The sequence below is a fragment of the Eleutherodactylus coqui genome, chromosome 2, assembly GCF_035609145.1.
Source record: "Eleutherodactylus coqui strain aEleCoq1 chromosome 2, aEleCoq1.hap1, whole genome shotgun sequence".
In the NCBI taxonomy this organism is placed as follows: domain Eukaryota; kingdom Metazoa; phylum Chordata; class Amphibia; order Anura; family Eleutherodactylidae; genus Eleutherodactylus; species Eleutherodactylus coqui.
The window spans coordinates 227,713,910-227,730,812 of record NC_089838.1 but is presented as its reverse complement, the minus strand read 5'-3'; the positions used below and the strand labels follow the sequence as shown (position 1 = coordinate 227,730,812).

General features: G+C 39.6%; 1 protein-coding gene across 2 annotated transcripts in view; it reads left to right on the top strand.

Moving 5' to 3' along the window:
• Nucleotides 1–16,903, top strand: part of UNC13C (unc-13 homolog C) — a 457,400-nt gene that overhangs the window by 364,861 nt on the left and 75,636 nt on the right. For both annotated transcript variants that reach the window (XM_066592576.1, XM_066592575.1), the window contains 2 exons: nucleotides 13,509–13,597; nucleotides 16,105–16,254. In XM_066592576.1, the coding sequence (XP_066448673.1) occupies nucleotides 13,509–13,597; nucleotides 16,105–16,254 (239 nt within the window). The remainder of the gene's footprint in view (nucleotides 1–13,508; nucleotides 13,598–16,104; nucleotides 16,255–16,903) is intronic.

Genomic DNA, 16,903 nt, shown 5'->3' with positions numbered 1-16,903 from the left:
ACCTAGTATAGTAAAAGTAGGATGCGCTCCAGCCAGCGATTGTCATGGAGGGGCACACAGCTTCATCATGGGGGCAAGCTACAGGTTACCTATTTCATAAATATTGGGTTTTCTTTATCTGTGTTGATAGTTTTGTGTTTTGTGCTTTGTCTGTAATGTGTCATGTCTTTGTCCAATACCTTTAACCTGCCATCAACTGAGCAGAAGAAAGAAGGAGCAATAGCCTTTTACAAGGTTTGTCAAGGCGAGCATGCATTGATATATCAAACTATATGTTACAGGCTGTAATTCTGTGCCGGTTTAAAAGGCTATCGTGACTGTGCCAGCCTAAGAAAGAAATGCAAAGCAATGATTCTGGTTTATATTGAAGATACACAACAATGGAGCACAAAGGAAATGAATCAGATATTGACATCTAGTTTTAACTCACTATTACAAAGATAAAATAGGGAATACAAGAACACAGAGGGACCTTGAAATTCATATAGAACAATCAACTTACCTTCGGTGCTTAAGTTCTGATTATATCAGTATATCAGTATATATTAGTCTGCTCCTACTTTACATATCTAGTTAATGCTACATTATACTTATTTCCTGTTCAATCTCGGTATAGTAACTATTGAATATTCAACTCGAATTAAAAAAAAAATAATAATAATTAATTTAATTCCAAAACTATTGAACGTGTGGGCTGAGCCATGTCACTATATCTATATGTATACTGGCCATGCATGCCTAGGAATGGTACTTGATAATTTTGATTCCTCAATAGATAAGTGGTGCTAATCCTTTAGCATGTGTTAATTCTAAATTACATATTGTGACTTAGCGCCAGGCTGACGAATTATCTGGAATTCATATCAGAATATCAGATTGGGCTGAAGTATCTTTTATTTGATCGGTAATACAAAACTGCTTATGATTGCATTTTTAACTGAGACTAAACTTCAGCTCAGTTACTGATTCCTTATTAACTGGATAAAATCAGATATTGTATGCCCTCCCCAGGCTCATTTTTGCATGATGTAATAAAACAGGGAATATCTGCTTTCTGCTTGGATTGCACTCTCCTAACACTCTGCGATCAGCCAGTTTTCGGACTGAACGCCACATAAAACGTTTTCTTTTTGACCGCAGAGTGGCTAATTATTTTTTATCTTTCAGTATTTGCAGACAGATTTAAAAAAATGTGACAAGTACTTATTGAATACTTTAATCACACGGAGGATTACAAATGTGTTCTTATTGATATGGCCCCAGGATACAAAATGAAGAACTTAAGACCATCAATACCATGATACACCTTTCCTAGCTGAGACTTTATGCACTGAAAACAATGTTCTTGTACGGTCTTTTCTAAATCTGCCTGCTAAATATATTAATAAAACAGGTATTTATTAATATATGCACAAAACGCACAATGTTGTGTGCTTTTTGTCACAATGTGTTTACTTTACAAAATGTCTACTTGGCATGAGAATGTCAATGAAATGCAATATACATGGGCAGACATGAAAAGAATCCAGTAATGGTGTTTTAGGCAGGGAATACGTTACTATGTTTCATATACTGTAGATGGATAACTGCTTTACTTCTGCAAATTGCTCACTTGAGCCTGCATTAAATCATGGCCTAAAGAAGGCTTTTCCTTTCAGCCTTAAGAGGCCAGTCAGCTGCTGTCATGCAGTGTGATTATTCTGTCCCAGATAGTAAATTGCTGTTTTACTTATGTTTCTGGAATAGGTGGTATACGCTTGTTATCTATATTTGTTACAATATAGTCAATGGGATCCTTTTATGAATCTACAAATACAGTACACAATGCATTGTGTAAAAGTGTGTCATCAACCCAATATAGTTCAGCTGCAAACCCATTATGCTTTGAATAGTGAAGTACATAACCAGCAAAATAATATTTCAGCTATGGTCAATAATTTAGATTAATAATGTTGAACATAGGCCACAGTTCTTCAAGTCTCTCCACTTATTCTAATTAGATTTACAGTATATTGGATTATTATTTGATATTGTATTTCCGATAGTTAAAACTACAAGAACTCAAATGGAATTAAGTAATAATAGTATTTAAAAGACCAGAAGATGGGTAATATTTTTGATTTTTCAAAATAGGCCTCTTCTGCTTAGATGGCAGCTTGGCACATTCTTAGCATTCTCTCTATCAACTTCTTGAGGCTGTCACTTGGAACGGTTTTTCAATAGTTTTAAAGGAGTTTCCAGTGGTGCTCAGCACTTGTTGGCTCTTTTTCCTTCACTTTGTGGTCCAACTCATCCCAAACCATCTCAGTTTGGTTTAAATCGGGTGATTGTGGAGACCATGTCGTCTGACGCATCACTCTCCTTGGTCAGATGACCCTTGCATAGCCTAGAGGCGTGTTTGGGGTCATTGTACTGTTGAAAAACAAATGATGGTTCCACTAAGCACAAACCAAATGGGATGGAATGTTGCTTCAGAATCTTGTTGTAGTTACTCAAGTTAAGTGTGCCCACCTTTTCTGCATCTCATGAAGACATTGAGGTGGGAACCAAAAATCTCAAATTGTGACTCATAAGACCAAAGTACAGATTTCCATTGATTGAATAACCATTTCATATGTTTCTTGGCCCAAGCAATTCTCTTTTTGTTGATATTCTTCAGTAGTGGCTTCTTTGCAGCAATTTGACCATATAGGCCTGATCCTTGCAGTCTCCTCTGAACAGTTCATATTTAGATGAGTCTGGTACTTTATCCCAGTGAAGAATTTATGTAGTCTCTAATCTGAGATGCGGTTAATTTGCAGTTTCTGAGGCTCGTAACTCTAATGAACTTATCGTTTGCAGCAGAGAAAACTCTTGGTCCTCTTCCTTTCCTGGTGTGGTCCTCATGAGAGCCAGTTTCATCATAGTGTTTGATGGTTTTCATGACTGCACTTGTAGATGCCTTCAAAGTTTTCGAAATTTTCCAAACTGGCCTTCATATTTTAAAGTAGTGATGGACTATTTACTTAGTTGAGTGGGTCTTGTCATAAGATTAGAACAGACATTGAATAGGGATAAACATTGTATGGAACCTTCTCGCAACTCTACCTCTGGACAACACAACTGCTGGTCTCAAGCATATTAAGAAGTCAAGAAATTCTGCTAATCAAGTCTCTACAGGGCCTACCTGTTAATTGAAAACCATGTAAAGTGACTACCTCAAGAAACTGATTCAGAGAATGCCAAGAGTGTACCAAGCTGTTATCAAAGCAAGAGGAGGCTACTTTGAAGGAACTAAAATATAAAACATTTTCTGGTTTAACATGATTCTGTTAATTTCTTAATTCCATATGTGTTCTTTAATTTTCATGTATTCAATATGAATCTACAATATACTAAAAATCAAAAGCATGGAATGAAAAGATATGTCCAAACTTCCGAATGGTACTGTAAATTCAGTCATGATGCACTGATATCCTTCCCTTTATTACTGGGTGGGGAGGTAATATAGTTTATTTACACATGCTCATCCACACTCACAGGATATGTGCATGGATCCAGCTGGATTTATTATACTTCTGTGCACAAGCATGTCTCTTTATAAGGAAATCCGACTAAATGCTCGAAGACTCAATTTTAATATAGATTGTCTTAGCAATTTAGAAGACTACAGGTACTATGGATTATTACAGCCATACAGACCATTTAATCACTCCACTATAAGAGCCGGATAAATAATGTCAGTGACTTTTTTTTAATGATGAATAGATCCCCAGAAATAAATATGAGCATTCAGGTGAAAGTGCCCAATATCCCAGTGAAAACTGAACTATATATCCCTACACAGATATCCATAGCGAAGATTGATGTCTGTTAATTCATTTTACCTTTGGGCAGAAAAGCCCAGAAATATCTATAAAAGGGACCATTACTTTCAATTGAGTGAATGCTGTAACCGAGGCATTGTCATTCCTTCTCCTGGGGGACTAGACTATAAACCACTTCAGTCTGCAACAGCTCAGTGATTAAGCCATACAGGATTTCAGGGGCTCCTTGTCCTTGATCATCTAGAGAAGTTCCTTGTACCAGTTTCAAAATAATTCTTAGCATTAGATAATACATCTTAGAAACTTCTTTTTATCATGTAGATGGTAAATAGACTAAAGTGTGTATAATTTTTGCTGAGGGTACGTTTCTGAGAGTTATGTGCATGTACGCGAAGGCACTTTATTCTAAAACATTAGGCATTTACAATACTTTAAATGCTCTAGTTCCTGGTATCTAGTTTTCTGGGTTAAAGGGTACCTGTCACCTGGTTTATGCTGCCTGGACTACACAAAGCATGCACCTGGACAGATATGTCCATTGCGCTCATGTATGTTTTCTTCTGAACTGATACAGCATTTCAGAATAAACATAGTTTGAAGTTTGATTTAGAATGGAGTTCCAAGTCATGGGGTGGGGCGGGGCGGGCCAGCCTCTCCCTGCCCACTTCATGTAGAGCATGAATCTGGTGACAGTTTCTTTTCAGACTGTTTTTCCTAAGAAAATGAGTAGGCTACAATGCAATATGGTTTTGGGACTCCATTGGCAAAGTGTTCTAATTGGAGTACTGGGTCGGGAGGGGTAACACCGTTCCTTAGGGAGAGCACCAAAAAGGTGAGGGAAGAGAGTTATAAGGCCATCCATGCTTCTCTGAGTAATATGCAAATAAAGAAGATAGAATAATACTTCTGCAGCGCCACCTATTAGTTGACAGCATTCCTTCAAATCAATGCTTGACCCTTTATACTGGTCTGTAGAGCAATGATTTGGAAAAGAAAATCAAGCCAAAATCCATACACAGACAGCTGTTTCAGGGTTTTTTCCCCTCATTAGTGTGCAGTAGGATCCTGGCCTGGCTAGTAAGACGTCTATGACGTGGGTCGGAAGGGGCAACATCATTCCTTAGGTAGAGAGTAGAGATGAGCGAGCACCAAAATGCTCGGGTCCTCGTTATTCGAGTCGAGCTTTTCATAAAATTCAAGAGCTCTATTCGAGTAACGAACCCCATTGCCTTCAATGGGAGACTCAAGCATTTTTGTATGGGATCTGCTGGTTGCCGAGGTTTTATTTTTAATCTCTTTCCTCCACCAATCCAGCCACAAACTCCCGTTAACGCGCGCAGCGTCGCAGCAGAGGGGTCAAATCTGACACACCAGCGCCAGGGAGGGGCCAAAACCGGGGCGGGGTTGAACACGGCGTGATTTGAAAGGGCTTTAAATATCATGCCTAGCTTGTGTAAAAAAATATATGTATGTATATGTGTATATATATATATATATATATATGTGTGTGTACACATACTCACCTCTCCGCCGCTGTTGGGGCTCAGCGTGTCTAGCTGCTTGGCTTCCCTGCACTGTACTGAAGCTCTTTCAGCAGGTGGGGATTTAAAATCCCTGCCCCCTGAAAGGGCTGTGTCTGATTGGCTGAGTGCTCAGCCAATTACAGGCATCGCTCAGCCATTCATTGAATTTAATGAATGGCTGAGCGCTGCCTGTGATTGGCTGAGCGCTGTGACCAATCACAGGCAGCGCTCAGCAAAACAACACTCGTGTGAACAAGGCCTAAAGCATTATGTAAAAAGATAAAAATGTACCTTTAAAAAATTTTTTAATTCTTTAAAAACATTTAGATGCCACGATTAGCATTGTCTGCGGCACATGCACCATTAAACAATGTAGAGGAGCATTTAGACTAGCAAGTGACTAGCCTCATATGTGATGGAGAGAAAGTATGCTCTGGTTGATAAGGGGCTGGCTAGTAACATGAAGAAAAGTTTGTTACCCCTCCCCTGGGACAGAAATACAGACAGGAGACTTGCAGATCTATTGTGCCTCTATATCTCTGCAGACAGACTGAAGTAACAGCTGTAAATTCAGTGTTCCCAATTCAAATGGTTGTAAGGGTGCATTCACACGAACGTATATCGGCTCGGTTTTCACGCCGAGCCGATATACGTTGTCCTCGGGTGCAGAGGGGGGAGGATGGAAGAGCCAGGGCCAGGAACTGAGGCTCCCGCCCCCTCTCTGCCTCCTCTCCGCCCCTCTACACTATTTGCAGTGAGAGGAGGCGGGACGGGGCGGGGCTAAAGTCCGGTAATTGGCCCCGCCCCCATCCCGCCTCTCCCCATTGCAAATAGTGCAGAGGGGCGGAGAGGAGGCAGAGAGGGGGCGGGAGCCTCAGTTCCTGGCCCTGGCTCTTCCATCCTCCCCCCTCTGCACCCGAGGACAACGTATATCGGCTCGGCGTGAAAACCGAGCCGATATACGTTCGTGTGAACGCACCCTAACTCTGGTTATATTGATGACTTTAACCCCTTAATGCCACAGGATGTACGTTTACCTCCTGGGTGCATGGTACTTAACACAACAGGACATAAACTTACATCCTCTGCTTGGCACGAGCTCAGAAGTGAGCCCATGCCATCTTGCAGTGGGAGCCGACTGTGACTGATAGCCAGCCTTCTGCTGCAACAGTGGGAATTGGTGAGTACACCAATCCCTGCTGTTAACCCCTTACATTACACAATCAATGTAGGTCCCGGCATGTAATGGGTGCAGGAGTCCGCTCCCTCTGTGACGTCAGTGGCCCTCTGCTATTTAGTCACGAATGGGCGATGAGTTGCCATGGCAACTGGGCGCCAGACAATTGTATCTGGGCCTGCCATAACCTGTGATCGCTATTATAAGCCATAATCCATTGCAGTACAGACGTACTGCAGTGCAGTAATAAAGTGATCAAAGCTTTTCTGGTTCAAGTTCCTTACCAGGACATAAAAAGTGTAAAAAAACCAAAAAGCATTAAAAAAATAGTAACACATTCCCTCCTTTTATAAGTACAAAAAAATTAAAAAAGACGTTTGGTGGTATTGTTTACATAATGCCCTGTGCAATAAACTAGGCACACTATAAGGCTAGGTTCACACAGGGCGGATTTGCTGCGGTTTTGCCACGGTTTTTCCGTTGCAGTTTTGCCGAAGAAGAAATGCTTATGCAGCAAAACCGCTTCAAAGGTTAATTTTGGCTTGCGGATTTTCTTGTGGAAAAATCCGCAAGCGTTTTTTTCCGCAGCGTTTTTTACTTTTTGCTGCGTATTTTGGTGCAGCAAAATCTAATAGTTTGCTATGGAAATCCACAACAAAATCCACATCTAAATACAGATTTTGATTGCAGAATTACCAGCAAAATTAAGCCATTTTCGATTCTGCATTAAAACTCACATATTTGATATGTGGATTTTGTTGTGGAAATTTTTCTGCAGAGCAGCAAATTCTGCAGCAATTTCCAGTAGTTGTGATAGCACCCTAAGGCTAAAATGTAAACACTTTATCAATCATGCCTGAATAGATGTTCTTTTTTGGTGTTCTATGATTTTTCTGTATCATGCACTATGTATTGCCTGGAGTCTTCCTTAAAACAAATAAGCTACAATGCAGCACTTAGCAGAGCGGCTGGAAAACTCTTAAAGGAGTTTAACAGGCTATTTCTATTGATGACCTATTCTATTGATCACTGATCTAGAAAAACTTGCAGAATGGGCAGCGACTAACAGAATGGTATTTAACAAGGAGAAATGCAAAGTCCAACATCTGGACAAGAAAAATGAAAAAAGCACATACAGAATAGGAGGAATTGAGCTAAGCAGCAGCACATGTGAAAAAGACTTGGGTATACTAATAGATCATAGACTGAACATGAGTCAACAATGTGATGCAGCAGCCAAAAAGGCAAACACAATTCTGGGATGTATTAAGAGAAGGATAGTGTCTAGATCACATGAGGTAATTAACCCCCTCTACTCTTCCTTAGTTAGACCTCATCTGGAATACTCTGTCCAGTTCTGGGCACCCCACTTTAAAAAAGACATAAACAAACTGGAGCAAGTTCAGAGAAGAGCTACCAAGATGGTGAGCAGTCTGCAAATCATGTCCTATGAGGAACTGTTAAAGGATCTGGGAATGTTTAGCTTGCAAAAAAGAAGGCTGAGAGCAGACTTAATAGCTGCCTACAAATATCTGAAGGGCTGTCACAGTGCAGAGAGATCAGCCCTATTCTCATTTGCACAAGGAAAGACTAGAAGCAATGGGATGAAACTGAAAGAGAGAAGACACAAATTAGATATTAGAAAAAACTTTCTGTGAGTGAGGATCAATGAGTGGAACAGGTTACCACAGAAGGTGGTGAGTTCTCCTTCAATGGAAGTGTTCAAAGAAAGGCTGGACAAATATCTCTCTGGGATGATTTAGTAAATCCTGCACTGAGCAGGGGGTTGGACCCGATGACCCTGGTGGTCCCTTCATACTCTACCATTCTATGATTCTATGATAATGGTGACTCATTTAGAGTTTGTACCATTAATAACCACCCTCTGCTTTCTATGACTGAGCCAGTGACTCACTAAAGGCCCATTTACACATAATGATTATCGCTCAAAATTCATTCAAGTGAACAAATTTGACCAATGATTTTTTAGTGTGAATGTGAAAAAAATTGCTCACTTATCATTCGTGGTTGTTTAAGCTGATTTTTTAGTCAGCTTAAAAAAACCTTGTTGGCTCGTTGGTTTCTCCTCCTATAGGAGGTGAAGTGCAGAGCGAGAAGCGTACAAGAAGCCCGCGGCAAGTTTTTAAGTGTAAATGCTCTGCACGAGTGCTGACGACCTTAGCGGTGACATCAGCACTCGTGTAGTTGCTTAAAAGACGGTTGGCCCATATGAAAGGGCCTTTTACACACATTCTCACCCAGACCAATCTTACCCAGGAACAGTAACAGTCAGTAATTAATGCCTTATCTACTATTCACATTCGAGCACCATTTTCATGTATATTGAACAGCTGTTAATTAATAAAGTCATTCTGAAGTTCTGTCTCTCAAACCCATTCTTGATGCATTATTGAAACCATGAGGACATCTGACCTATGTCTAACAGTTAGCTCCTCTGTAAACAAAGTTTATCCTCAGACTGCGAATAATTAGAATGACCATTTATTATAATGCATTTTGCATAAACCTTAGCAGAATGATATAAACAAATCTTATTTGGGAAGGTAAACCTGAAATGTAAAGAAAATACATTATGACAGAGTACCACAAGGAGGCCACGCAATGTCAACAATTATTGTGTTTGTCGTAGCAATACTTCCTATGTGTTTCCTGCATACCAAGTCATTCCTATCACATTTAGTACGTACAAGTACGAAAGCTAATGTAAGGTGAGAAGAACATCCAGGCAGCTTTGCTGCTTCAATGCTTTTAACCACATCTCCAAACATAAGTGGAGCGGCAAGATCATGACACTCCAATACTTCACTTCTAACAATGTTTGCATATTATGGAAGTCATCAGGATGTTTTTTATAACATTGTCTCTGTTCTTACACTGTAGCCTGAGGTGAAACACTATTCAATTCAATATCTGCTTTATTTTGTAATAATTCTGCTTCTTTTCTGTTACCTGCTATTTAAACCCCATATTCAAGAAATACTGTAGATTCTAGTATTGAAATATTAAATAGAAATAAAACTGTGCTTACTAAATTGTATTCCTATTGTCAATGCACTTGGTTCGTCTGTAACTGACTTGGGATAGTGTGAAGAATAGAAGTACAGTATCATGAAGGATGGCAGTGGTGGACAGATCAAGTGCTGTACTGTGTAGGGAAGAAGCTGTGGACTTAAGTTAGTGTTTGCCAAATCCGAGTCCTCACGACCCCCCAACAGGACATGTTTTTAGGACATCCATAGTAAAGTCCCCTGGTGTAAGCACCGAGTCATGACTGACTTCTAGGGTGATGTCACATTGTAACCTTTTCTTGGCAAAATGTTTTTGCGGGGTGGTTTGCCATTGCCTTCCCCATCCATAGTATTATACATACGATGTAATTATTATCAGTGCCTCAGAAATTGGCTCCCCGCACACTAGCGTATTTGGAGCCTTCTGCTGTCTGTGTTAATCCACAGACAGCACGTATCCCTGTTACAGCCTATGAGGGTATACACATTGACATAACCTAGTCTATGTTCTGGGGAGATGTAACAGGCTCTTGTTAGCTAAATTTTAAATGTAGAGTAATTGCACATGTAAATTGCAAAAGGATGTATTGTTCAGTGGTGAATACACAGCTTATATTTCACTACTTGTCCATGGAGCTGTATACACGAAGGAAGAAAATTATGAAGGCATTTACACCAGTTTTCTAGCTTTAGTCTTTTTGCAACTTGTTCTCTTTTTACATCACATTCAACACTTTCCCCAAAATTAGGTGGGGCTTGTTGGAGAGGGGTCTCCTATGACTGGATAAATATTCTATTTATTACACCAGAAACTAACGTAAATTGTGGTGCAAATCTATGCCAATTACTAGCTGAGGCCTCAGTCACACGGTCGCATCGGCATCCGTACACAGGTGCCTATGCGCTCGTATGACTGCAGGAAGGAGATGAACGTACCTGAAGATGGCCGTTTCTCTGCAGCGCCGGAGGAAAGAACATGTGACCGGCTTCATTGCCGGTTATGTGTTCTTTCATCAGCGCTGGAGAGAGACGGCCGTCTTCAGGTACGGCCGTCTTCTAACTGTCTGTCACACAGGCGCCAGTGTACGGATGCTGATGCGCCCGTGTGACTGAGCCCTGACACAGATTTGATTTTGTGGCACATGAACTGCCAAGTGTACCTCTTAATAATTTTAGTACTTCTTACTCCAGTCCATCACAAATAAAGACATACAAATGAAATATTGGCGGAAGTTTACTAAAGGTGGGCAATCTTACACCATTCTTTAGTTGCAGTAACTCGGGGAAAGCTGCACCAAATGTGGAAAATGCATTTGTCTTCTCTTTGGATGTCCATGTTCCAGAAATGCAAATCTATGCCAGCTACAAATTGGTGTTGATTTGCGCTATAATTTATGGCAGTTTCTGGCATAAATTATAGTAAGAGTGTTGGTCCATGGGAGAATATGCCCCTTCCTGTCAATCTCTTATTTTTTTCACACTTTTCCAAAGATAGAAATTCCTATAAAGTGACAAATTATTGTACAACTGTGACATGTGCCATAATTTGCAACAATTTTATGCCACAATTGTGGTGCACAGCGTGTAATACATTCCCATCTCCATAATTTCAGGAAGCAGATATTGCCTGCTCATTTGTGCATCACACAGATTTTCAACAAAGGCATTATTCTTTCTTCTGATATACTGGATGGCCCGATTTTTAACCTTCAGTTAGACCCGTTAATGCATTCAGATCATTGTAATTACAGTGGAATGAGAGCCATGTTTGTTTTCAAGCACAAAGAATAATCCCATTTTGGTCATTTTAGTTTTTGTAGATATAATGGGAAGTGGAAACATAATAACAACTCACAAAGCTGTTTAACAATGTAATTGCACTGTAGATTTGGCCCACAGAAAAAAAGAGATTTATAATAAAGACATTTTGCAGCTAAGTAAAAAAAAATCCCATTCTACCATTAAGTAAATAACATAAGTATATGTATTTTATCAATGAGGTCCATGATTTGTCTTCAGGCTTCATTATTGTTAATAAAAATAGAGTAATCATTCCGAATATGGGGCCAAATGCCTACTCACATTTGTGGCTTAAGCAAATAAAAACGCTGAAAAATAGAACAAATCATAATGATACTAGTTATTTACTACCAAAAGTAGTTATATAGAAGGCAATAGGAGTGTACAAGCCTTACTATATAAACAAGGCTACTTTTTACTGCTTCTTCAAAGTAAATACTTATTCAGACACGGGTCAACAGATACCGATCAACATTTCCAACAGAGGCCCCCAAGAGGGCTCAACTGGCAATTTTCCAATGGATAACCTGCACTTTATATGGCTTATGGGACTAAAGTTGTAATGTACCTTGAATAGCAATACACTTCTAAAAGTCTAGGAATACTACACTAGCCCCAAAGCTGTTTTTTTTTAACAATTGGATATCGAATATTGGAACCAGTGCCCAAGAGGACAAGTATATTGGATTTTAAAAAATCCTGCATTTTTAAATATTTACATATAGACTTGGGAAAAGAGAATGATTTTATATTGGCATAATAAGAAATACTTGCTCTAAAGTATTGCATTTTCTTACCAAGAATTAACTTCACATAGCTGCAAATTAGCATCTTAAACCTCCTACTGTTTAATTTGAATGTCAGTAGTCTTTATGGGAGGGTTGCTTCCTGTTGCTTAAATATCACCATCATATTCAGTAGATTGTTAGCACTCACGTCGGTCTTTGGACCATACCTTTTTTGTTTTGTTTTTAAGCATTCCTTGTCAAAATTCATTGGATTACCACTGTTCGTACTTTGTTCATCTGTCCTCTGCTCAATTTCTCTGTAACTCCACCACAGGGGAAATTAGGCATTACACAGTGCCCATTAAGATTACTGGGCTGTTCATGTAATCCACCAGAATGAGAAATGCTCTTTGTGGCTGCTCTCAATTCTAACACTCTCATAATCCCATAAAAGAGTATTTAAAATGGGTTTTCTAAACTAGACAACCTCTTTTGGAAACCGTAGCCTTTGTCAATTTAACCCTATTTGTCATAGAAGCATAATACTAATACCCCAGATTATTGGAATTTAGTTGATAATGCATACCTAACAATCTAATGCCAAGGATCTAGCATACCAATAGGCAACATGGAACACTGACATGTTGTAGATATTGCTAAATAAAAAGCATCAAAAAATCCTGGCCAACATTGTTTTACCTATGTCAATAGAGGCCCTGTTCTTGTTACAGTTCAGTTACCTCTGTTGTGTGGTATTTCATATTTCAGTGCAGTCTCTCGTTTATTAATAACTGCTCTCTAAGTCAATGGCAATTAATATGGGATTACAATGCATTGAGGGGTATTGGCCTTCAACTTGATTTCCCTGCTCTTTTGTCACTACAGAATGAATCCTTTTACTGTACCAAGAACCTTAGCAAAAGAAAATAAAAAATGGGCAATTACTAAACTGAAGGCATTGTATCCATCCCATTGTATTACCTCTGAAAGGAATGAAAGAGCATCAAATATTTAGGAAGTTGTAGACACGGTCCATTGTTTCCGAGTTGCCTTTATTCTGGTTCATTTTCTGGAGTATAGGTAGTAAAATTAAATCCTTACAGCAAGGTTAGGGCTTTGATAGTGCGTATATTACCCAATTGGGAAATACAGCCTTCTGTAAATCAGAAAAAGATACCATTTGCAGGGACTGAAAAAGATCTCCTAAGATGCTCGCAAGAAAGGGGCTGTCTTCTTATCTGTAGTCAACATATCTTCATCATCACGACATTACACTGATCTCTGGATAAACATGAAGTTCTCCTATTTAATATCAAGCAGATGACAGACGGCAAAAAGAAGTGCTAATATAAGCTTTTTTTATGGAGCAAAATATGATAGCTAGTGATGGGCAGGATTCAGGTTCTGATTAAACTATTGTGCTAAATCCATGTTTCTCTCTGCAGCTGGATCCGGATGCCAGTATAATGCTTAAGGAACTCCAGGTGAAGCTCAGTGCAGTACTGGATGAGCTTAGCTGCATATTTGGAGCAAGGTAATTTTCATCATTGTAAAACATGCATTCTTGGTTCTTTTTAGGTACCTGGTTTCTCTGCTTTACGTTCCATTTTTTTTGTTGGGACTAAAGTCGCTGGCATCTGCTGTATTACGCTTTCTATTTTTAATCTATTAACATTAGACCATTAGACTTTTTGGACTTTAAAGAAGCCCTAATATAAGTAGTAATTAAGCCATTTATACATATTTGTACATATATTATATCCGAAGTTAGGGTTTTAGCCAGCTGTGAAATATTGGTAGACCCTCTGCCATTTCTTTTTCTTTCTCTTCTTTCCTAGAATTCATCTGATCAGGATGATGCTAAATTACTGTCCCCAAGGCTGGTTTTACACGGTTGTATATTGGCTGGGTTTTGACGCCCAGCCGATATACGCTGCCCCTCTGGTGCATTGGTTTACAATGCATCAGTGCACATGGGCGTATTTTCGTGGCGTAAAAGCACCCGGACAGCCAAGATAGTGCATTTCGGCTGGGCGCTTTTACACAACCGGCAGCTGCATAGACTCCTATGGGAGCCTATGACAGCTTGTGGAGAAGGGAGGTGGGAGGTAGTTTAGCAGTGTGACTGCTAACCTTTCACCCCCTTCGCTCCTCCTCTCTCCTCCTCTTTGGTTGTTTGCAACAGGGGCCGAACTAAGCTGCAGAAAGAGGGCGGGAACTTAGCACACTAGCCCCCGCCCATTCCTGCCACCTCACTTTGCCGAGAAACAGCAAATGGGAGGTATGGGGGAGACATAGTTTAGCAGAGCTAAACTGTCTTTCCCCCTCTCAACGCCATTGCGGCCTCGGCATATATGCGCCGGGCCAGGGCTATCTGAACGGGCGCACAAACGTTTGATTTGTGCGCCTGTTTATGCGTTTTTACGTCACCAGCAGGCGAACGTAAAAATGCTGACAGTGTGAATCCAGTGTGAATCCAGCCTAATGCATTTTCTGAATGTGGCAAAAGGATGCCTCATATGTCATTGGATAGAACTGGGCATACTGACATGATCGGAGATCATTAACCAACTTAAAATTTACCTCTTTGTTAACAAAAGACACAGAAAAACATAAAGAGTCGAAGACAAGGCATTTCTTTAAGATATGAAGAAGTTTATTATAACGCATTTGTCACATATTGAAATGTAAGACATTATGGTGAAATTCCATCACTCAACATGAGAGTCACGCTGGTCATGTTAAAACAGTCCTGAGCAATCAAAGGAAAACCAGCTCCATACGAGGGATTCTTCCTTGTTACCAACCATGTTAAAAATGATACACGATAAAAAAGATCAGCACATACTTATCGCCCATCATGTATGGTGCGTGGGCACTGGGTATGCACTAATCGTGTTTTATCATATGTCATTTTTAACATGGTTTTATAATATAGAAAAATCTCCTTTATGTAACTGGTTTCCCTTAGCCGGTGGACTCACAGCTGTCTGTGCATCAGAAGGGACTCTTTCCGGTATTCCACCATATTGATAATCCAGGTCATTGCTGCGTTATTGCTGATAACTTTTTTATTAAACAATCCTGAGTAAGTTTCTAGAGAGCTAAAATGAGACAGATGGTTACCATCTAACCTTTTTTTTCTAATGGTGTTGTACTATTTGGTGCATTTGTTATTTTCCTATTTTTTTTTATTTGACAGCCAATTTTTATTGTTTATACAAATAATGTAGCACCTGTTGCACAATCATGTGCTTTTTCATATTCAGGTATATTATGTTTACTATTATCCTATATACCTAATTGTATGTCTTTTATATATCCAATAAAGTTTTTTCAAAAAAGAGTAGTAGATTGATGGGTGTCCCCTCACTTAGGACCTCTACTGATCAGCTGTTGCTGGGCTGGTACCCTCATGCACTGAGCTAATTTCTGACACCTGTTCTCACTACAGTGGCCAGGCATGGTATTACAGGCAAAGTTGCTATTAAAGTGAATGGGAACTTTGCTTCTAACACCAAATCAGACCTCTGCAGTGGCAATGTTGCCATCTGCTTCCTGCAGTAATCAGCTAAGTGACATTGGCATGGCAAACAGTTGATCAGCATGGGTCTCAGGTGGCATACCCCCGCTGATCTGCTATTGATGGCCTATCCTGAAGATGCATAAGAGAAGAGAGACGCCATAATAACATTATCAGTCTATTTTATTGAATACATGTTTTTTTCTCTTCATTTTATACTGAATGCTCTACTCTAATGCCCTTTTGATTTAGCATATTGCAGCTACATAACATAAAAAGAGGTTGAATCAAAACCACAATAAGCCTATTTCTAAAAGGAATCAGCAGATAAAAAGGATGTCAACATAGTGAGATGCTTCTGATAAGAGATTGGTAGAGTGAGCAGACAAAAGAAAAGAAAGACTTTGTAGAATTGCTCTTGTAAAGATGTGCTTCATTATACTGGCTGACAAAGTAAATCAATTGGCAGAAAGAGAATGGAAAGCTAAAAACTTAATGCAACTTTCTTGTGTTTCTAGTTTCCAGAGCATAATTGAGGACTGTGTGAGACAAATGAGTGTGGAATTAAATCAGATGAGAGGAAATGGCAACGCATCCACAAACAGGAACAATGCAGCCATGGATGCTGAAATTGTACTGCGGCCACTGATGGATTTTCTGGATAAAACGTTAGTACTGAATGTCTTGTGGTGGTGTCCATTGGATTCATTCTTTTCTGATGACTCTAGGAAGTGTAATATCTCTATAATTGCTTTTTTAAAGGGACTTGAAATAAATATTTGTTCTATTATTACATCATCAATCTCTGCAGTGGCGGGGTACCTCACACCTTGCAGTCTTCCTACCCTAGGAGGCCCAATCTTCCTTTGTAAAGTAAACTAATTCTGTTATTTTCAGTACTAATGCTCATGTGAGTACACAACTACTCAATACTGTACTCAATTACACAGTTTATTAAGTTAGGCCTCGTTCACACAAGTGTGGTTTCAGCGCATTATAGGTGCATGAAAAGATTGCGTCTAGTAGAACCAATAGTTTCCTATAGGACCGTACAGATGAAGGAATTTTAGACACACAAAATACTCGCACCTAACAAGGATAGAACATGCGACTGCAATGCTCGCATCTAAGGACCGTGGTTTGTGAAAAGATAGGACCTGACCTATCTTTGGTGCGAGCTGCGCAGGAGTTTTCATAGACTACTATGGTAGCTGGATAACACGCATCTCCGATCATGTGAATGGGCAATTTCACAGCTAATTTAGCTCGAGACTTAAAGGGGTTGTCCCGCGAAACAAAGTGGGGTTATACACTTCT